At 45.6% G+C, this 22376-nt stretch overlaps 2 protein-coding genes across 2 annotated transcripts; one reads left to right on the forward strand and one right to left on the reverse strand.

Moving 5' to 3' along the window:
• Positions 1-6021: 6021 nt before the first annotated feature.
• LOC311234132 (uncharacterized protein) lies at positions 6022-8216 on the reverse strand (the record flags this gene model as incomplete). The annotated part of the gene is made up of 4 exons (XM_084321248.1): positions 6022-6197; positions 6449-7292; positions 7404-7503; positions 8086-8216. 4 exons carry the CDS (start codon positions 8214-8216, stop codon positions 6022-6024), a joined length of 1251 nt encoding a protein of 416 aa, XP_084177374.1.
• An 11559-nt stretch (positions 8217-19775) lies between these two features.
• On the forward strand, positions 19776-21062 carry LOC311234133 (neuropeptide Y receptor type 4-like; the record flags this gene model as incomplete). Its single annotated transcript, XM_084321249.1, has 1 exon — positions 19776-21062. One exon carries the CDS (start codon positions 19776-19778, stop codon positions 21060-21062), a length of 1287 nt encoding a protein of 428 aa, XP_084177375.1.
• Between the last annotated feature and the right edge of the window lie 1314 nt (positions 21063-22376).

Consider the following 22376-nt stretch of genomic DNA (forward strand, 5'->3'; position numbering starts at 1 on the left):
GTGTGTGTGACTGTGTGTGTCTGACAGCTTGAAGTTTATCATGATGATATGATGATAAGTTGATAACGCATAACATAATAAAGTTTTCAATCAATCAAACGTCTCATAACTCCCTGGCTGTCACATGGCTGGTGACTGACAACTTTTCTGAGCCAATAGGCGCTTTGCGCGACCGTAGCAAGTCGCTTCCCAGCCGGGAGCAGCCGGCTGAGAGGTACTGTGGAGCCTCGCTCTGAATGCTGCGCGCGGCTCGCTCCCGCGGGAGTTCCGCGCCTCGCCTCGTCAGAATTTCAGAGCAAATCGGACAACATTCTAACCGTCATGCAACGCGCTTGGCGAGGCCGTAGTAAAACCTGTGCAGATCTGCGTCCGCCTATCCCATCTTGAACAAAGGCTTGTTCAAGATGGGATAGGCGGACGCAGATCTGCGCAGGTTTGACTACTGCCTCGCCAAGCGCATTATTAGGCTTGTTCAAGATGGATTTCGGTTTGCCTCGACTAGTAGACGAGAGTAGCCGAGTGAAGCCGGGGGAGGAGTTAAGAGGGCGGACACTGCCGATTTCACGAGAGCCCCTCGCCTAGTCTCGCGCGGCAGATACGCTTTCACGTCACCACACACACGTTACACACCTGTCCAGCTCATTATAATGCGATGGCCGTGTGCAAAATTAGATCAGATTCAAATGTAAGCACACCATATACTGCTACAGTGGAATATACTATTCATATACCATAATGTATACCATCTTGTTGCGCGCTCCTGGCCGCACGCACACACAACACACTGCTGTATGTGTGTGTGTGTGTGTGTGTGTGTGTGTGTCTGACAGCTTGAAGTTTATCATGATGATATGATGATAAGTTGATAACGCATAACATAATAAAGTCTTCAATCAATCAAACGTCTCATAACTCCCTGGCTGTCACATGGCTGGTGACTGACAACTTTTCTGAGCCAATAGGCGCTTTGCGCGACCGTAGCAAGTCGCTTCCCAGCCGGGAGCAGCCGGCTGAGAGGTACTGTGGAGCCTCGCTCTGAATGCTGCGCGCGGCTCGCTCCCGCGGGAGTTCCGCGCCTCGCCTCGTCAGGTTTTCAGAGCAAATCGGACAAAATTCTAACCGTCATGCAACGCGCTTGGCGAGGCCGTAGTAAAACCTGCGCAGATCTGCGTCCGCCTATCCCATCTTGAACAAGCCTATTACCACAGATATAGATGTTGTTCAACCAGCTGTGTCTGTATCTGCAAATAAACGCCTTGAATGTTTGTCTGTATGTTTGTTTATACCTATAACTATTACAATGTTGCATAATAATAATAATAATAATAATAATAATAATAATAATAATAATAATAATAATAATAATAATAATAATAATAATAATAATAATAATAATAATAAGCTCTTGCTGCTGCTGGGGCTACACGCTGCTCTTTCAGGAGTACAGTCACACTGATCATCATTCTAAAATGACTGACTTCGCATATAGACTAGGCATTTACAGCTGTCCCAATGTAAATATGCCTTCCTCGGTGCGCTTCCGCACGCTCAAGTCGTAGGTCCAGTGTGCCTGACCAGGCGCGCGATCTCACGAGGGAGCCGCACGTGAAATTCGTTCGTGAGCAGTGAGTTCGGGGCGTCAGCCGGCTGCTCCTGGCTGGGTAGCGACTTGCTACGGTAGCGCAAAGCGCCTATTGGCTCAGAAAAGCCAAAGAAAAAGCCACGTGACGTTTGATTGATTGATTGATTGAAAGCTTCATTAACCGATTGCAGAATGGGTACACTACAGTACAGTTCCGGTCTAAACATAACACATTACACATTCCATGTCGACAGTAATAAATAAATGAACCAGAGACATAGTATTATACATATTATCATCTTACATCTACCTCTGTATGCATTACATTCTGTATTAGCACTCCGAGATTGTTTCACAATGAAAAGTGCTTTATAAATAGAATTATTATTTATTTCCTTCCCATTATTACATGAACTGACACTCATTCCTGTCCACTGTATTGACCTTTATTGTGCCTTGCTGCAAGCTAAGTTTCCCATTGTGCCACAATAAATATCTGAATTTAACTGAACTGATCATTAAAGTGGGATTAGTGGTGCATGGATATAGACAGGCCACATGTACATTGGCCATTCGGAATAGTTACCTCAACATTTGTGCCGGCTCCTTAGAACCACTCAATCCCAATCATTTAATACACATGTGCCACTCAGAAACATCCAATCAAGCAGGTATGGTACCTCATTAGGGCTTACCTATATAAAGCTACCAAATGAGATAACTTTCCTCTTGGACAAAAATGAAAAAGGCTGTGATACTCAAGGACTCTCTCGGATCGCTTAACCTCATGGTTACCCCAGCCATGGCAGAGAAACTAGTGAATGGTGAGTACTTCTTCCCCTAAATTACATGCTATACCATGTTATTTGATACTCTATCTTGTCTAGCACAGTCTCTGGAGCGTAACAGTAAGAAGCATTTTGTATGAAAGTATTCTGTACTTCTGTATGACGACTATTAAAGAAACTTGAAACTTGAGTAAACAAGTAAAGTGTAAATCAAATGTCATGTAACAATTATTACTGTAGGAAGGGACTTTGTTATTTGACACATCTGCTTTTTCAGATCAAAGATATGCAGCTCAGACGATGGCTGAAGCCAGAGGTATGGGAAATCATTCAAAAGCAAATAAATGACTCATTCAAATGTTTATATCAATAACTTTTATTGTGTTTCTCCATTCATGTAATCAGCTTCATTGGCAGCTGCAACCCCACGAGCGCTCACTCCACACCCCCCAGTAGCCAGGCCACCTTCAGTGCTCACTCCACGCCCCCCAGTAGCCAGGCCACCCTCAGTGCTCACTCCACACCCCCCAGTAGCCAGGCCACCCTCAGTGCTCACTCCACACCCCCCAGTAGCCAGGCCACCTTCAGTGCTCACTCCATGCCCCCCAGTAGCCAGGCCACCTTCAGTGCTCACTCCACACCCCCCAGTAGCCAGGCCACCTTCAGTGCTCACTCCACACCCCCCAGTAGCCAGGCCACCCTCAGTGCTCACTCCACACCCCCCAGTAGTCAGGCCACCCTCAGTGCTCACTCCACACCCCCCAGTAGCCAGGCCACCTTCAGTGCTCACTCCACGCCCCCCAGTAGCCAGGCCACCCTCAGTGCTCACTCCACACCCCCCAGTAGCCAGGCCACCTTCAGTGCTCACTCCACACCCCCCAGTAGCCAGGCCACCTTCAGTGCTCACTCCACACCCCCCAGTAGCCAGGCCACCTTCAGTGCTCACTCCACACCCCCCCAGTAGCCAGGCCACCTTCAGTGCTCACTCCACACCCCCCAGTAGCCAGGCCACCTTCAGTGCTCACTCCACACCCCCCCAGTAGCCAGGCCACCTTCAGTGCTCACTCCACACCCCCCAGTAGCCAGGCCACCTTCAGTGCTCACTCCACACCCCCCAGTAGCCAGGCCACCCTCAGCCCCCACCCAGTACCCTCCAGTGGCCAGGCCACCCTCAGCCCCCACCCAGTGGCCAGGCCACCCTCAGCCCCCACCCAGTGGCCAGGCCACCCTCAGCCCCCACCCAGTGGCCAGGCCACCCTCAGCCCCCACCCAGTGCCCTCCAGTAGCCAGGCCACCCTCAGCCCCCACCCAGTACCCTCCAGTAGCCAGGCCACCCTCAGCCCCCACCCAGTGGCCAGGCCACCCTCAGCCCCCACCCAGTGCCCTCCAGTAGCCAGGCCACCCTCAGCCCCCACCCAGTACCCCCCAGTAGCCAGGCCACCCTCAGCCTCCACCCAGTGGCCAGGCCACCCTCAGCCTCCACCCAGTGGCCAGGCCACCCTCAGCCCCCACCCAGTGGCCAGGCCACCCTCAGCCCCCACCCAGTGGCCAGGCCACCCTCAGCCTCCACCCAGTGGCCAGGCCACCCTCAGCCTCCACCCAGTAGCCAGGCCACCCTCAGCCCCCACCCAGTGGCCAGGCCACCCTCAGCCCCCACCCAGTGCCCTCCAGTGGCCAGGCCACACCTCACACCTGCATCTCCACGACAGTCAGGTCTGTACAAACCAGGTACATTAACCAAAATTACAACCTAAATAGAGCAAAGGAAATCTGTTTGTCAACACTTGTGTCTTTACAGACTTCACACGCAACACTATCATGCTGCTCCTGGAGCTGACTAGGACCCACCAACACCTCTACTACCGCAACAAGATAGCGTTCTACAAGAAGCTGGAGGAGGACTTCAAGGGCCGTGGCTACAACATGACAATAGAGAAGCTGAGGAAGAAACTGGGCAACATGCTCATCACCTACAAGAGGGCTAAGGACCGGAGTCACTCTACAGGAGGGGGGAGCATAACCTGGGAATACTATACAGTATGTGCAGTTTGTTAATGCATTTCCAGTTGTAGCTTCTTTTCCAGTTGGAGCTTTTTCTTAACAACTGTGCTCTTCAACAGATAATGGATGACTTATTTGGGTCCTGTGGGGTCGGGAAGGCACCACCAGGCACCATCGTGTCAAGCCCTCTATTCCACATGAGGAGGGGTTCGAGTGCCAGTGCCACATCCTCTGAGCAACTCCCCAGCTTCCCTGAGGAGCAGCCTGGTCCTGGTGCTCCAGAGGTCCCCGAGGAGCAGCCCGGTCCTGGTGCTCCAGAGGTCCCCGAGGAGCAGCCTGGTCCTGGTGCTCCAGAGGTCCCCGAGGAGCAGCCCGGTCCTGGTGCTCCAGAGGTCCCCGAGGAGCAGCCCGGTCCTGGTGCTCCAGAGGTCCCCGAGGAGCAGCCCAGTCCTGGTGCTCCAGAGGTCCCCGAGGAGCAGCCTGGTCCCTCCACGGCCCTGCCCAGAACCACGGCCCTGCCCAGATCGGCAAGTCGGAGGGAAGTCCTGCGCATCAATCGTCCGCGTTTCGCTGAGACGTACGATTCTCATGCGGAGAGGCGGACGGTGGCGTTGGAGTCCATGGCGATGCCCGATCAGGACCGACGGAGAAGGACAAAGGAGAGAAGGAGGAGAGCATTTGAGACACAACACTTACTTCTCGCCCAAACCAATAACACACTTTTAACTAGTCTCAACCACGGTGTCACCCAACTCACTAATACACTCCAGGAAATGGTCAGCCAGCAGAGGACACTTATAACACTCTTGTTGTCACGGGCACCACAGTCACCAGGTAACTAACACTTCATGCATACATGCCACTTTTGAGTTTCTTTTTTCAATCACAGTCACCAGATAACTAACATTTCATCCATGCATGCCACTTTTGAGTTTCTTTTTTCAATCACAGTCACCAGATAACTAACATTTCATCCATGCATGCCACTTTTGAGTTTCTTTTTTCAATCACAGTCACCAGATAACTAACATTTCATGCATGCATGCCACTTTTGAGTTCCATTTTCTTTTTTTGCAATGTTTTGGTTGTCACAGTTCCTGCCTGGATGTGCTCTCTCTCTCTCTCTCTCTCTCTCTTGTCCTTCCCCTGCAGGGCCACTGGAGGGTACTGGGTGAGCACTGAAGGTGGCCTGGCTACTAGAGGGCATGGAGTGTTGGCTGAAGGTGGAATGGCCACCGGGGGGCATGGAGTGTTGGCTGAAGGTGGAATGGCCACCGGGGGGCATGGAGTGTTGGCTGAAGGTGGAATGGCCACTGGGGGGCATGGAGTGTTGGCTGAAGGTGGAATGGCCACTGGGGGGCATGGAGTGAGCGCTCGTGGGGTTGTAGCTGCAAATTACATCAATGGAGGAACACAATAAAGGTGTTATTAACACAAACATTTGAATGAGTCATTTATTTGCTTTTAAATGGTTTCCCATACCTCTGGCTTGCTATCTGAAAAAGCAGATTGTATCAAATGTCTGCATATTGGGTTCAGTACAAACCGTTATAGTTGTAGTGTCTGTGTCAAAGCATTTCTTTTATTCCCTGCTAGCCAGGGAATTCTAAACAGAATGTATTCAAGGTTTCTAGCACTAACAATGTTGTCTCACAACAAATGGGGCAGTGGTTGGTTGGCCATATTCATCGCCTTGACGTGACTCAGTACCTCTGGGGACCACTGATGCTCCGAGATCCCCTGCTGGTTTAGCCTGGCTTTTAAATCTCCCAGTTTCCATGAGCTGCCACACGGAGGCACAGCAGGAGTCTTGATGATGAAATACACTGTACAGAGTCAATGCATGTAATCCATGCCTGTTGACAAATACTCAATATGTGCATCACATCACCCTGTGGGATATGGCCCACCAGCTCACAAAAAAGGGGAGGGTGGGGGGCTAAAAAGAAAAGGGGAGGGTGGGGGGCTAAAAAGAAAGGGGGAGGGTGGGGGGGCTAAATGAACAATCAAGTGTGTGTCATTGGCAGAGGTGATGTTTACAAACTGAGACAGATTAGATCCCTACGATGATTTGCACCTCTGTCCTGGTCTACTGCTGGTGGCTCGTGATCAGCTTCTACCTCAACATCCTCTTCAACTTGGTCAGTGGGCTCTATGCATATATTGTGCAGGATGCAACAGGCAAAGACTGCTGCGCTGATGTGTCCTGTATCCCTCATATGCAAGCATCTAAGCCTCCTGAACTTGTTCTTGAGGATGCCGAAGGAATGCTCGATCACCACACGAGCAGTATTCAACCTCTTGTTATACCGCCTCTGCCTAGCAGTCAAATGCCCATTGTCCCTGTAGGGCTTCATGAGCTGGGGCATTAGTGGGTACGCAGAGTCCCCAATGATGTGCATCCCCTCCGGCACCAGGGACTGGGGATCTGCTTCTAGCAGCCGGCCAACCTCCGACACCCGAAATGCTCTCGCATCGTGCCAGCTACCAGGGTCGCCCACACTAACGTGACAGAACCGCCGATGGCTGTCACAGTACCCAGTGAGTATGACTGAATAGAACCCTTTCCTATTCAGGTACACCACTGGGTTCTCGCAGTGTGGCCTCACCATGGGGATGTGGCAGCCATCCACGGCACAGACCGTGTTGGGGAATCCTGCTGCCCTGAATCCTAGCTCTGAGGAATGTAGCGCTTCCCCTGTGGGCCAGGAAATGTGATGGGACATGTGTGCATTCACTAGTGCACAGAAGTCGTGCAGGTGTTTGCACACTGTGGATTTTGTGGTGTTGAACCGATCTGCAACACCCCTATAGGACTCTTGATTCGACAGAGTCCACAGACATGCAAGCACACTGCGATTCAGTGGCAACTTTGTGTGCAGTGTGTTGTTGTACACAGGGCCAATGGCAGTCATCAGCTCCTGAATGGTTGAGGAAAGAGCAAAGGGGAGTGATTTCCATTCAATGGTGTAGCAGCATGGGCTTTAATACTGTAATAGCCAACATAGAATGTCTGCTGATTGTATACATACCTCCACGTGCCCACGGGAGAGTCTGAAGTGACTTCTGAAGTCTGAAGGGGTATAACGTGGGACCACCTCTTCGACGAAATAGTTGATCTTGGGAACCGATCTGGAACAGAAGGCAACTTCAGCATAATGTTTACTTTAACTACTACTATCTCAGTGTAGGCTAATACAAATGGCAACAATGTACTGGCGACATTTTAAGTAGCCTTGCTTGGACCTTGTTGGAAATGTATTTACAAGTATATGGCATGCACCATTTGATTGATCTGTGAAGTGCATTTAGGAAATGTGTCGTGATTGTACTTGTCGATAGGGAAAACAATATTAGGAGGGGGGCAAATGTGTAGGAGTTAATATGCATTACACTTGATCAAGTGGAGCAAGATTGGCCCCCATTTCTTAAGAGGGGTGTGGTATTACATGATGTAGAATCTACCTATTACTGGAAATGCTTTGTACAACCACAACACTAGATTAAACGCTTTTATTCAATTGCAAAATCACTGAAATAACACTTGTACTGCTACAGCAGATGAATGAATGAATGAAAACCTTATTGATTGCAGGATGGGTACAATACAGTACGGCTCAATACACACAATTGTTGAGGGGATGCAGACCAGAGAAAGACTTTCGTCTTGTTTACATCGGGGTTCCCCATTTTCAATTCATAATGATGGATTACCTCCACGGACGACGTCCTTCATGTACATCATCATACACATCGTGTCCATGGTCCTCCAAGAGTTGTCGGACTTCAACGGCATCGAACTCGTCAGCAACAAAGAACATGCGTGCGACGTGTTGTCGTGTCATTACGCCTGGGCGAGCAGAACGGTCTCGAACTCTCGTGCAGGAAGTGTCCGCCCTCTTAACTCCTCCCCGGCTTCACTCGGCTACTCTCGTCTACTAGTCGAGGCAAACCGAAATCCATCTTGAACAAGCCGCCTCTGACTGCGAGCAGTGCTCTGCATGTCCGGCTGCACTGCTTGATGGGATTCGAACTCGTCAACAACGGACCGCAGGACCACAGGACCGCTGCTCTGCCAGGTGAGCTGAAGCGCCGAATGAAAATCATGGCGGACATGACATAATTCCGCTCGCGCTCTGCCGCTCCGCTCGCTCTGCCGCTCCGCTCTGCGGTTGCCGCGCCTGCCGCGGGGCATGGCGCAGCCATCAGGGAAAACGCGGAAGCAAAAGCAGCACTGCTGCGCTGTTATTAAACAATAGGCATCCCGAGTCCCAGCGATTCTGGGCCCGATGAAAGAATTAATTTGTGGGCCCCCAATCTATTAAAAAATGTGGGGCCCCAATCTATAAAAAAATGTGGGGCATTTATTTATTGATGAAAACGCATAATATGGTTTTTACCTATTTTTTTTATAATACAGGCAATTATACTTTGTCATCTACATTAACTTACTTTAGGATAATAATAAAACCATATTAATAAAAAGATAATAATAGTGTTCTCTGGGCCCCCCCCCCCCCCCCAGTGCTGGGCCCTTGGAATCATCCTAACCCCCCCCCCCCCCCCCCCCCCCCCCCCCAGCTACTCCCCTGGTCCCAGCACCAAACCAATTATGTGACGACTATATGCCAAGAAACGGTAGCTATTTGAAAATAATGTATGCCTGAAGTGATGGAGACCATGTTTGAAGGCAAACAAAAGCAAAGCCCCCTCAGATCGCACAGCAACCAGAATAACTGAAATACTGGCTGGTGATTTTATTAAACAGCTTTGTGATGGAATAAAAAAAAATGCACAGTGCATTTCCATAGCTGTGGATGAGTCCACTGACACCACTGAGAAGCCTGAAGAACCGTTCATGTTCTGAAGAACTGTTCATGTTCTGAAATGTTATTGCTAAAGATTGAGAAGATTGGATCAGTTGTACTTTTTTTTTGAATACTTGAAACCCTTTTTTTGTGGAATATTTGATGCGGCCCAGCCTCACCCAGACTCTACCTCCAGCGGCCCCCAGGTAAATTGAGTTTGAGACCCCAATCCTGCCCTCACACTACTACTACTACTGTTATCATTACTACTTTGTATCATTACACTTTGTTCTATGCTCTCTTATTATTACTAACCACCTACCTGTAACCTGCCCCTCCCGACCCCACACACACTTGATTTCCCCCAAGGGGATAATTAAAGGAACACTTGACTTGATTTTCAGGGTGCAGTTTGTCGATTTGGCCACAGGGTGGCAGTAGAGCTCATGGTTGGTGGTTGACAGCAACTCGGGGGATCTGAAAACCCAATGAACATGTTCTGATTCTGCCTTCATGTTCTCATTTCTCACATACTCTCTTATAACAACTGGTGCTGCTTATTGTAGTATGCCACTCATTCTGACATTCTCTGTCACTGCAGTAGATCCACTCTTAGTTGTCGTGGCTCAGCAGTACAACAACACAGGTGAGTGCCTTTTTTGGACTATTGTACCTCCTCCATCATGTTCTTTGTCACAGGAAAAATCAGTTTACATTTTTTTCAAGTTGGTTTCAGTTAATTAATTTTGTGTCAATGTAATGTTTTCTTTTCACTGCCAGGTTATATGTGTTTTAAGTCCCTAAAGTGCTTCAGGTTAATCCCTATACATTCAAATATCAGTAGCCTTTTCAGTAGTTAACTACTTTGGGTCATATAGTTTAGGTAAAGTTGATTACAAACTACACATTTCCCTAGAAATGTAGCATATTCCTGATTCCGCCTCATTAACTGTTAACTCACTGTTCCCTCCTTAAAACACATCCTTGTGTTTTGCCTGCCCTAGTCATTAAATCAAACACACACATACACTTTGTATAACCATTGCTCCGTATAACTATGAGATTCCAGACTCAGATTGTGATAATTGTCTGCCATATGGTTTGGATGTAGTTGAACTACCTATTCAAATTAGTTTTAGTTTGACAAACTAAATCTTTTTGAGAGTAGTTAACATTTAATTGAGCTACTTTTCACTGTGAAGTAGCTAGCAGTTTAGTAAACTACAGTTTTAGAGTAGTTTCATTGTGAAGTAGCTAGCAGTTTAGTAAACTAGTTTTAGAGTAGTTTCATTGTGAATTAGCTAGCAGTTTAGTAAACTACAGTTTTAGAGTAGTTTCACTGTGAAGTAGCTAGTAGTTTAGTAAACTACAGTTTTAGAGCCCTCACTACCATTGGCAAATTGTCTATCGTATGACAGGTAGCAGTGTATTTCCAAAAATGTCATCTATCTTGCTACTATCTTACTGCTTCCCTCTGCAAATTTGAAAATTGCAGGGCGGTCCTTGTGCAAAAATAAATCTGTGTTGTTCTTCGGTCAGTGCCCCTTTAAGGAAATAACATAAACAACTAATCATGTTGGTTGACAAAGACCTAACCAACCAATTAATCGACTAATCACCTAAAAGAGCGCAGCCCTAATAGATACAAGACCATTCTTACTATGATGCTTTGGAGTACTTTGAATTGCGGGGAGAGAATATTTCAATTTCAGCATTAGTATCAGTAATGTAGATATACTTTACTGGGAACGATGCATGTCCATGGTCTCTTAAACCCCCAGTAAATAAAGAGTTTTGTGTTGTCTCCTGTTATGGCTAATGCAGTTGCAGACGCCGTCATTCTCTCACACACCTTTTTTTAAATGTATTTTTATTTGATAAATATAGATTCTTTAAAATATATATTTTATTCCATTCCAACACCTGATGACAAGTATGAGGACTGTTTTTATTTGATCCTCTCATCATCATTAGGTGGCTTCTTCGTTCCGAAGGTTGCCAATCACTCTCCAACCCATTCTGTCCCCACTTCTTCTCTCCAACTCTGTGACTCCGCCTCTCACTCCACTCCAATCACAGACGTCGTTCACCCAGCCTCTTCTTGGTCTTCCACTTCCTCTCTTTCCATCCACCTTCCCCATCACCACATTCTTGAACATCTCCCCGCTGGATCCTCTCAGAACATGCCCGCACTAGTAGTGGCTTATCTCACTGATTGACTGTGTTCCCACTGATTCTGTTCTCTTGTTCCCACTGATTGCATTCCCAACACTTGGGGATTGTCTTTACTCCTTGGGTCAAGCCATAAATACACACACACACACACACACACACACACATAGACACATGCACGTGTATGCACACACACACACACACTTACTGGAGAATAATAGACATGTATGCCTACATATACTCATGAAATACAAAGGTGAAGATGGGGTCACAAGAATTTGGTGACCTTTGTTATTCAGCTGTAATTTAGAGGAGGACCCTGAATGTACTGTACTCACTCACACCGAGGATAATTGACGGGTGAAGTATTTCTCTCTGTCCCTGAATCCCCAGTCCCCATCTGAATTACACTCCTTTTCAGATGCACTTGTACATTTTGTTTCAAGTCTCCATGGTGACATTCTATTCAATAGATACTGCCTTGAGATTATGAAGGTATTATTGTTTCTTTCCTCTGTTTTGCCTGCCTATTCCACTACTAAAGGATGGGATTGTTTAAATATTGTCTTGCATGATATTAACTAGTGTAGGCCATATTTCCACTGATCGCTTCAGTATTGAATCCTTCTATATACCTACTTATACACCTGCATATAACCCATATAACTCTGTATGATAGCATGTAAAATAATGCTGTATATACCGTATATCTATCCTTACATACATCTGTCTTTACATACCTGCACATAATCCTTTTACATATCTGTAGATACTATATCAATATCTGTACATATCACTTACCTACTCTTACTAGTTACACTACTGGCCACTATGACTACGACCATACTGTCTTTATACCTGTATCACTGTACATATTAATATTACAACTCTGTACATACATCTGATCACCTGTACAACGACGAACATCAACTTGCCCCCCCCCCGCATCCCACCCCCGGTGACATAACTCCCACTCCCACATTACAACAATAACTGTGAACCGGACTTGCATTGCTGCACTATACAATACTTCATCCTTTGCAAGTCAACGCCCCCCCCCCCCCCCCCCCCCTCCTTCCATCAACTCACTGGACTGAAATATTTATATTTATTAATTTATTTGCACAAGCACTAAATGCACTTGGGACAATGATGGTATGTTATATATTGGGACATTGGGACATTGATACTTTATTACTTTATTACTATATTACTATTATTATTGACATTATTATTTTGCACATGTTATATCTTATGTTGTATGCCAGTGGTGATGTTCCTAACAAATTTCGTTGTACCAACAATGACAAATAAAGATCTATTCTATTCTATTCTATTGTATATTACTATTGCACGTTACATTTGCACTCTGGTTGGATACCAAACTTCTTTTCGTTGTACTACTTGTGCTGTATCATGACAATACATTTGAATCTAATCTAATCTAATGATCAATTTAGCACTGCTGCATCCTCTCACCAGACTCCAATCCAATCCAATGGGGGTGTTTTAGCCTCCAGAGACCACAACACATGTCCTTTTCCAAAATATCAAGCACACAGTCTAATCATGCGTGTCTTCGTATGAGGAAACGGTGGCCCACTGTACAAGGTTGTGTAACTGGTCGACAGATCCCATCATGCCAGACGATGTTCACAAAAAAGGCGAAGCCGTCCTTTCACAAAAACACACTACAAAGAATAGACAGAAATGGTCTTCTCTTGTGACACACTCACACATTGTGTCCTTTTCTAGTCTCGGTGGTCATTTATTCAGTAAGGGGGCGATCGTGACTGTACTTCCATTATTATATGAACCAATTTTGATCTAGAAGTGAGGAGGAATACGAGGATGTGTGAAAAGAGGATGTGTGAAAAGAGGAGAGCAGAGGGACACAGAGGGACACTAGTCATTCATTCATTCATTTCACGTGAGGTCAATGTGTCCTCATTGTCCCCGTAATTGTCAAGATGTTTCACCGTCCGTCGGCAACTGCAGTGGAATATATCTCTATTACTGCTGGATAGGGATTGACAGAGAGGCGATTATATGTTTAGATACATAATCACATGCTGTAAACTGGATACGAGTTAATAAGCAATGTCATGAGAAGGCACAATGGTATATTATTACTGAACAACATATTAGCATATTAGCATATATTTATCTTTGAAATATTGAGCAATAAATATCAGCTAACATTACCCCCAAAAATGGATGGGATTTAAAGCTATATGAAATTAGATTATTCATGTTTACCCCAGTGAGGCACAGCTTTTTTCTTTTGTTTATTTACACGTGATTTCAGTGCTCTTTTAAACTTCAGAAAAGAAAGATCCTAAAATGTGGAGGCAAAGAGTTCCGGTAGAGTTGACTAAGATTGGGATCATGATTAATTAATGTCAATGTCAGTTGCTTTGGGGTCAGCAACCTTTACTATCAAAAGAGCAATTTTTCCCCCTCCCACAAAATAAAATTCATCTGGAGCCGCAAAACCTATTTACCCTTAAAATGAAGATAACACAGTGTATAACGTTTTATAGTTATCCCCAAGCATACCCCACATTTAGCATAAAACGCCTGACGATTGCATACCCAAAGTAATTTGCGATTTATTATACTTTATACTTGTATTTATGAAATTAAAAAACAACAAAAATAATTGTATTGCTGTTTTTACCTGTTATAACAAAGGAAAACCTCAAACTATTATGAAGAGGAGAAAAAACACTGCCTTTGAAATAAAACGCAGAACTATGCAGGTATATTTGAGTCCTTCCCTTATTTGTGGAACATTTATTAAATAAAAAGTAGTCCACTTTGAAAAAAGACTACCATGTGTAGACCTACTTTGAAATAAAACACAGAAGAGAAGAAAGAACACTGGCATCTGTAGACCTACTTTGAAATAAAACCTTGAACTATGCAGGTATATTTGAGTCCTTCCCTTATTTGTGGAAAATGTATAAAATAAAAAGTAAATTTTTTGTTGTTCGCAAATTTCTCACCACATATCAGGCATACAGGTAATAATAATAATAATAATTAATTGTATTAGTATTGCACTTTTCGTTCACTAGGATCCCAAAGTGCTACAGGGTTAAAACAGTTAAAAAATTAAATAATTATTAATAAAAAATAAAATACAGAATAAAAATAAAATAAAAATAGAACATAGTTAAAAACATAGTATAAACAGAAAATTAAAGACAACAGCACAAGAAAAAAATAATATATATATATATATATTTAAAAAAAAAGATAACAATCAAAGGCCTTTTGAAACAGATAGGGGTTCAGGCCTGCTTTAAAATAGTCCAGGCTCTGTGGTGCCCTCAGCTGGATGGGGAGCTTACTGTTACTGGGGGGGTCAGAAACTCAAGATTAGCCACCTGCAGACGGCAGGGAGTAACCCCTTTCGTGACTGTGATGCACGCCCAGGGGTGTAGCTCCAGATTCTGGGCCCCCTGAAAGAATGTATTTGTAGGCCCCCAGTGAATGCGAGCGCGTGAGCGGAATTTTTTTGTGCCATTTTTTTATTGATGAAAACGCATAATATGGTTTTTACCTATACATTCGGATCAGCAGTTCAGCACCTGCACTGTTGGTGGGTGAGCCTAGTAAAGGATGTCGCATTGCGTTCATCTTCAATGAATGGACCAATGCAATAGTCTACCAAAGCCCCCCCCTCTCTCTCTATATATCTCACACACACACATACACACACACACACACACACACACACACACACACACACACACACTTCAGAAACAAACATAGTATCAATGAGAGCATCAATAATACACCTGAGTGATGTCTAGTAAAATTTTTTTTTTTTTTTTTTTTTGGGGCCCCCCCCAGTGCTGGGCCCTTGGAATCATCCTAAGCTACCCCCCCCCAGCTACGCCCCTGTGCACGCCAACAAGGTTTGGCCGAGTGAATGAATTAATGAAAACTTTAATTAACAGATTGCAGAATGGGTACAATACAGTACGGCTCAATACACACAATTGTTAAGGGGATGCAGACCAGAGAAAAACGTTTGTCTTGTTTACATCAGGGTCCCCCATTTTCAATTCATAGTGACATTTATGACACAACATACATGACATCATGACATTTATGGCATAGGGACATACATGACATACAGGTATATAGTACTGTTACATTTGTGACATATACTGTTACCCATAGATCCCAACTGAGAATATATACATATGATGGGGAGGAGACTGTACATTAGGAGGGGGTGGGTGGGTGGGAGAAAATATATACATACGGTGGGGAGGAGACTGTCTATTAGGAGGGGGGGGGGGGGTTGGACATTTATGGTGGCCAGTTTGGAATTGCAGCTTCCCGTAGGTGCTCTTTAAGAGCGGTTTTGAATGTGGGTAGGGATTCACATCTTTTTTACGGCTGTGGGTAGGGCATTCCACATTGTTGTGGCATAATTGCGAAATGTGTTGTTTGTCCCTTGTTTGTGCCGAATCTGGGTTGCTTTGTGGATACAGACCAGAGAAAGACTTTCGTCTTGTTTACATCAGGGTCCCCCATTTTCAATTCATCATAACATATGACATACATGACATACAGGTAGACAGTACTGTTACATCTAGACATTTATTTATTTATTACCAGATTTACAAATATACAGTAATAATAATAATAATAATAATAATAATAATAATAATAATAATAATAATAATAATAATAATACATTTAATATGTAACGCACCCTACATTCCTGAGAATCTCAGAGTGCTACAGAGTTAAAAGAATAAAATAAAAATAGATATATAAAAAAAAAGAAGAACACATAGCAGAACAACAAAAACTAAAAAAGGCCTTTCTAAAAAGGTAGGTCTTGAGTCCACGTTTAAAAGTATCAACAGTTTGTGGTTCTCTCAGGTGGTTGAGGAGAGCATTCCACAGTCTGGCTGCGGCCGAGCAGAAGGCTCGATCGCCCATGGTGTGCAGCTTAGTCCTGGGGGCTTTGAGGAGGTAGGCTGTGGCGGAGCGGAGGGAGCGTGAGGAGGACTGGGCGGTGAGGAGTTCCTTGAGGTAGGCAGGGGCACCACCGTGTACACACTGGTGAGTGAGGAGGGAGACCTTGTACTCGATCCTGTGTTCCATGGGGAGCCAGTGTAGTGATCTGAGGATGGGGGTGATGTGGTCATGTTTGCGCACCCTCATCAGGATCCTAGCAGCACTATTCTGGATGGATTGCAGTACTGTTTATGAGTACAAAAACAGTCTAAAAAGAGAGTATATACATTTGAGGGGGAAGAAACTGTACATTGGAGGAGGTTGGGTAGGTGGGGGGGGGGGGTAACTGTACATTGGAGGTGGTTGGGTGGGGGGGGGGGGGGGAAATGTACATTGGAGGGGGTGGGGTTTGGACATTTACGGGGGCCAGTTTCGAATTGCAGTCTGCCGTATAGGTGCTCTTTGAGAGTGGTTTTGAAGGTGGGTAGTGATTCACATTCCTTTACAGCTGTGGGTAGGGCATTCCACATTGATGTGGCATAATTGCGAAACGTGTTTAGTCCCTTGTTTGAGCCGAATCTGGGTTTAACATGATTTGTGGAGCTCCCTCTGGTGTTGTGGTCGTGGTATTCACTGACCTTTGGGAAGTATTTTGACATGTACATGGGTACCTTTGTGGTGTAGTGTATCTTGTAGACCAGGCCCATTGCAAGTTGCTGTACTCTGTCGTCTACTCTAAGCCATCCTAAGTTGTCAAAGTGGGCAGGGGTGAGGTGGGTTCTTGGAGTAAGGTCAAGCAGTAGTCTGACCAGTTTGTTTTGAGGTGCGCCTTTGATGTACTTTGGTACCATGAGGTGCATGCATAGTTGTAGTACCCTTGAATGAATGTTCCTGCCAGAGTCTTCAGGGTATTCTTGTTTACCAGAGAGGAGATCCGGTACAAGAATCTAGTTCTTTGGTTGACTTTTTTGATTACATTGGATGTCATTTTGTCACAGGAAAGATTTGCCTCTAGGATGGAACCCAGGTATGTAATTTTATCTTTCCTTGTGACAATATTGTCACCCACTGTAACTGAGAAGCCATCGGTCTTGCTGAGTTTGTTATTTGAACCGAAGAGAATGGACTCTGTTTTGCCCATGTGTAATGATAGTTTGTTATCAGCGAGCCAGGTGCAGATTTTGCCTAGTTCCGAGCTGAGGGCTTTTTCAACCTGTAACTTGTTCTTGTCAGAGACCAGCAGGGCTGAGTTGTCCGCGAACAGGAACAAGTTGCAGTCACAAGCTGACGACATGTCATTTGCATAAATTAGGAACAGTAGCGGTCCTAGTATGCTTCCTTGTGGAACACCACAGCTCACTGGGAGGGGGGGGGATAGAGTACCGTTTACCTCCACCATCTGTTCTCTCCCCTCCAGGTAGGATTGCATCCAGCTTGCTGATAGACTATCAAAACCAATTGCTTTTAGCTTGTCAATCAGAATGGAGTGATTGACAGTGTCGAAGGCCTTTTGTAGGTCCAGCATGACCATGCCGCAGTATTTGTTGCGAAACGTTCGTTATACAAGTATCGCAGAGAAATTTCAAAGGTACTCACAGTTGCACAAGGGTCTTGGACAGAGAAACGCAATGGTTTGAAAGCTCGGTGTTGCTAATAAACATTTTAAATCATTTTTATAAACGTGTAAACATCACCGAGACGGCAGCGCGGCTCTGCAGATAATACCCTACTCCTCATTGTGCCGTTCGGGGGAGAGCAGCCATACGTTCTTCGCTGTTTACACGCGCATAAAAAATATTTAAAATGTTTATTAGCAACGCGCCGAGCTTTCAAACCATTGCGTTTCTCTGTCCAAGACCCTCGTGCAACTGTGAGTACCTTTGAAATTTCTCTGCGATACTAGTATAATGAACGTTTTGCGTCGGACCAGTTCTTCAGAGTTAAAATAGGGTGGTTTCCTATGGGGGAGCCAGGGACTGTGGATTCACTCGGCCAAACCTTGTTGGCGTCGTGCGTCACAGTCACGAAGGGGGATAGGCAGGGACAGGCTCGGGGTGTGATGTATATTTTAGTTGACGAAATATTTTTGTTGACAAAATATTTTTTTATTTCACTGTCACATTATCACCTCGATCTCCAAAATAAGAGGTGTTAAAAAGAAAAGTAAAAAAAGATCACCGCACACAGAGTGAGAGAGTCGTGATTATGACACACAGCGAAGCATTGAGTGTGGGTGTGGGCTATTACTGGCATTACCAGTACATTTCTGTTCTTTTGTTCGGCACTTGGCAGATACCGACTCAGTTGTTGATTACACATTACGCAACCTGTTCTCTGTTGTGTTACTAAAAGTGCAAACCACACCACACAAAAGAACAAAAACAGACACAGTACAACTAGGCCATTTGGTCAACATGAGCGTCTGGCTGGCGGTACCTTTGGTCAACATGGAAACTTCCATTTGGTCAAATTCTCATAAAATGTTGGAATTTACACAAAAAATTTAAAGCTTTAAATAGGATAAAAAAAACAGAATGGCAAATTCTTAACGACCTTTGTTTTCAAGTTTCAAGTTTTTTTTTGTCTTGTCACATATAAGGTACATGTACATTATAGTGAAATGCTTGGTTCTGTATGACCCTCCTGAGATTGTGCTTAAATCATTTAAATAATCTTCAATACATTATACCGGAACCTGCTGTGACAGCCTTGTGCTTCTGTGACGGCACACACGTGCAAGGCAATAAAGTCTGTTGTCCTATAGGGATTAGATTAGATTAGATTCAAAGGTATTGTCATTATACAGCACAAGTACAGTACAACAAAAATACATTTGGCATCCAACCAGAGTGCAAATGTAACAGTAAAGTGCAACAGCAATATACAATGTACAGGGTAATTAAACTGGGTACAAAATATAGTGTTTGGGTACAGAGTATAGTGCTAATCAGATGTATGTACAGTGTTGTAATATAATATGTACAGTGATACAGCTATAAGGACAGTATGGTAGTAGTCATGCTGGCCAGCAGCGTAATTAAGAGTAGGATAAGTACAGATATAGATATAGTAAAGGACTATGTACAGGTAAGTACAGACAGACAGGTGTGGATAGGTATGTATGCGGTGAGAATAAATATATATATATATGGTATATACAGCATTATTGTACATACTATCATACAGAGCTATGGGTTATATGCAGGTGTACAAGCAAGTATATAGAGCTATATAACCCCTCTTAGAGGGGTTATATAGCAAGTATATAGAGGGGTTATATAGCAAGTATATAGAGGGGATAGTTGGTGTGCAAATTAATAATGAACCATCCACTCTTTCTCCTCTCCCTCTCCCTCTCTCTCCTCTCTCTCTCAGATGTCTTCAGGGCACTGGGATGGTTGATCCTTGGGGGTCTGATGATGACGTAGTCCCGTTAAGATGTCCTGGAGGGGAAGCTCCAGCCAATCCCCTCCTTTAAACACCGGGGGATTGGGGGGCCAAACCACGAATGTGCCCGTGCGGGGCGATAATTGGAGGGGGAACGAGACGTGGGCCCGCTCTGACCTCCCCATGCTGGGGTATCCTGAGGCGTGTCACATGTCGCCTGCCTTGACAGTGTGCTTAGTGGTGAGTTACTGCATCACAATGGTGCTGGGGTTGGTGGGCAACGCCTGTCTCATGTCCATCATTGCCTGTTGCAAAGAGAGAGCCAACGTCACCAGTATCTTCATCTGCAACCTGTCACTCTCGGACATCCTGGTGTGCGCTTTCTGCCTCCCCTTCACCGTCACATACAAGCTGATGGACCACTGGGTCTTTGGGTCGGTGCTGTGTCGAGCGGTGCCCTTCATCCAGTGCGTGTCCGTGACCGTGTCCGTCCTGTCTATGGTGTTCATCGCCCTGGAGAGACATCAGCTGATCATTAACCCTTCTGGGTGGAAACCCAGCGTTCCTCAGGCGTACGTGGCCGTTGTTCTCATCTGGCTGCTCTCCTGCTTCACCTCTCTGCCTTTCCTGGTCTTTCAACTGCTCACAAACGACCCTTACACCGACCTGCCTCAGGCGCTGCTCCAGTTTCCCATCGGCCCCCAGATTCCGCCTCATTCTAACTCGTCTCTGACACACCCTCTCTCCTACACATACTCCGCTCCGTCTCCCCTTCCCGTGTTTCCCCGCGGCCCCGCCTCTCCCCACCTGGAGGCGTGTCTGGAGCATTGGCCGTCCAGGCGACACAGGTTGGCCTACACCACCTGGCTCCTGCTGTTCCAGTACTGCGGCCCCCTGTTGCTCGTCCTGCTCTGCTACATCCGGGTGTTTGTTCGCCTGCACAGCCGCAAGGACATGCTGGACCACGCCAGGACCCTGGAGTTCCACCGGGTCACCCGCAGGCGCCGCATCAACCTCATGCTGCTCACCCTGGTGACGGCGTTCGCCCTGTGCTGGTTCCCCCTCACCGTCTTCAACGTCGTGTCGGACTGGAAGCACGAGGCTCTGCCCGTCTGCTACCACGACCTGCTGTTCTTCCTCTGCCATCTCCTGGCCATGTCCTCCACCTGCATCAACCCGGTCATCTACGGCTTCCTCAACTCCAACTTCCGCCATGAGGTGAGGGAGGCGCTGGTGCTCTGCCGCCGCTGCTGCCCCCCGCCGGAAGAGGTGTCGCCGCACGTTCCCATGTCTACCATGCACATGGAGGTGTCACGCACCACCGGGCCACTCGGCTGAATCGCCTCGACTCCAAACCCCTAGACTCACTAGAGCAGTGGTTCCCAAACTGTGGTGCGCGAGCGCCCTCTAGGTGGTGCGTGACATGAAAAGGCTAATGGTGGTAAAGAAAATGATAATAATTATTTTTTTACAATAAAATTTCATAAAAATCTTAGTCAAACCTTTAGTATTATGGATATTAAACATGCTGGCAGAGTACATGCATCCATGTTGTCGTGAACATTTGAATTAAATAAAGAAATTCCCTATCCATAGTCGCCGTGGGAAGAGATAAAATAAAAAAATCAAATCTGTGCACGGAGACCAGCAACAATTTTTTCTAACAGAAACCCATTGGGAGGTGCGTCAGCTAGGTCGGGAGGTGACAGGGGGTGCACGGCCAAAAAAGTTTGGGAACCGCTGCACTAGAAGATACCCCTGTGGTGGAGCGTGGGTAGTGCAGTAGGCTTAACCCCCCTGTCGTTCGTTGGAGTTTGATGGTGCAGAATGTGTTTTGTCAGTGATGTGAAGTGGACTGTATGACGTCAGTTTCATAGCCTAATAACTGAAAGACTAAATTAATGTTATGTATTATATATGTATTATGTTAGTGTTATGCTTTTTTGGTGTACTGAATGTAAAACGTACCATTTATTGCTGCACTTTAAAGATTTATTTTGCTGTAATGGTGTCGTTTTGTGAGACTTTCCGCACTAAAGATAAACATGATGTTGTTTACTCGTTTGTGTAATATTTTGAGACACCAATTAGTACTGTCAATTAAAGATTAGAAAGAACAAACATATGTAATGGGTTGAAATGGACTGAACACCATATCAAATGACGTGATGTGAAATATAAAGGATGTTTAGTCACATAATATTATGTGTTTACCTGAGGATTTATTTTTGGCATTTTACAGCTTTTTATCAGATAGGACAGGCAGAGGAAAGTTGGGAGAAGATTTTTGGGGAGGACATGCATAGGTCCCCAGGTCGGATTCAAACCCCGGACGCTGCGATTATAGTGCAAGCGCACTTACATGGGGCGCCCATACCTTAGGATTTATTTGATGGTAATCCAGGTGTATTTCCTGTTTGTCCCAAGGCAGGGTGGTTTTGAAACTGCACCAGATATCGAGCATCCAGGATGAAATTTGTTTAATACCTTTCTCAGGTCTCTTTATACTATTTTCCCCATGCTTTGCTCCCGTAACGGCACATTTTCATGTTCCAATGTCCTGTTTTACCTTGCACGTTACTTCACAGGTAGGGTATGGGAGTGATCCTATGCAGTAGACCCAGCAACAAACACAGATGGATGTCCAGTCGT

The sequence above is a fragment of the Notolepis coatsorum genome, assembly GCF_963971535.1.
Source record: "Notolepis coatsorum genome assembly, chromosome: 9".
Classification (NCBI taxonomy): domain Eukaryota; kingdom Metazoa; phylum Chordata; class Actinopteri; order Aulopiformes; family Paralepididae; genus Notolepis; species Notolepis coatsorum.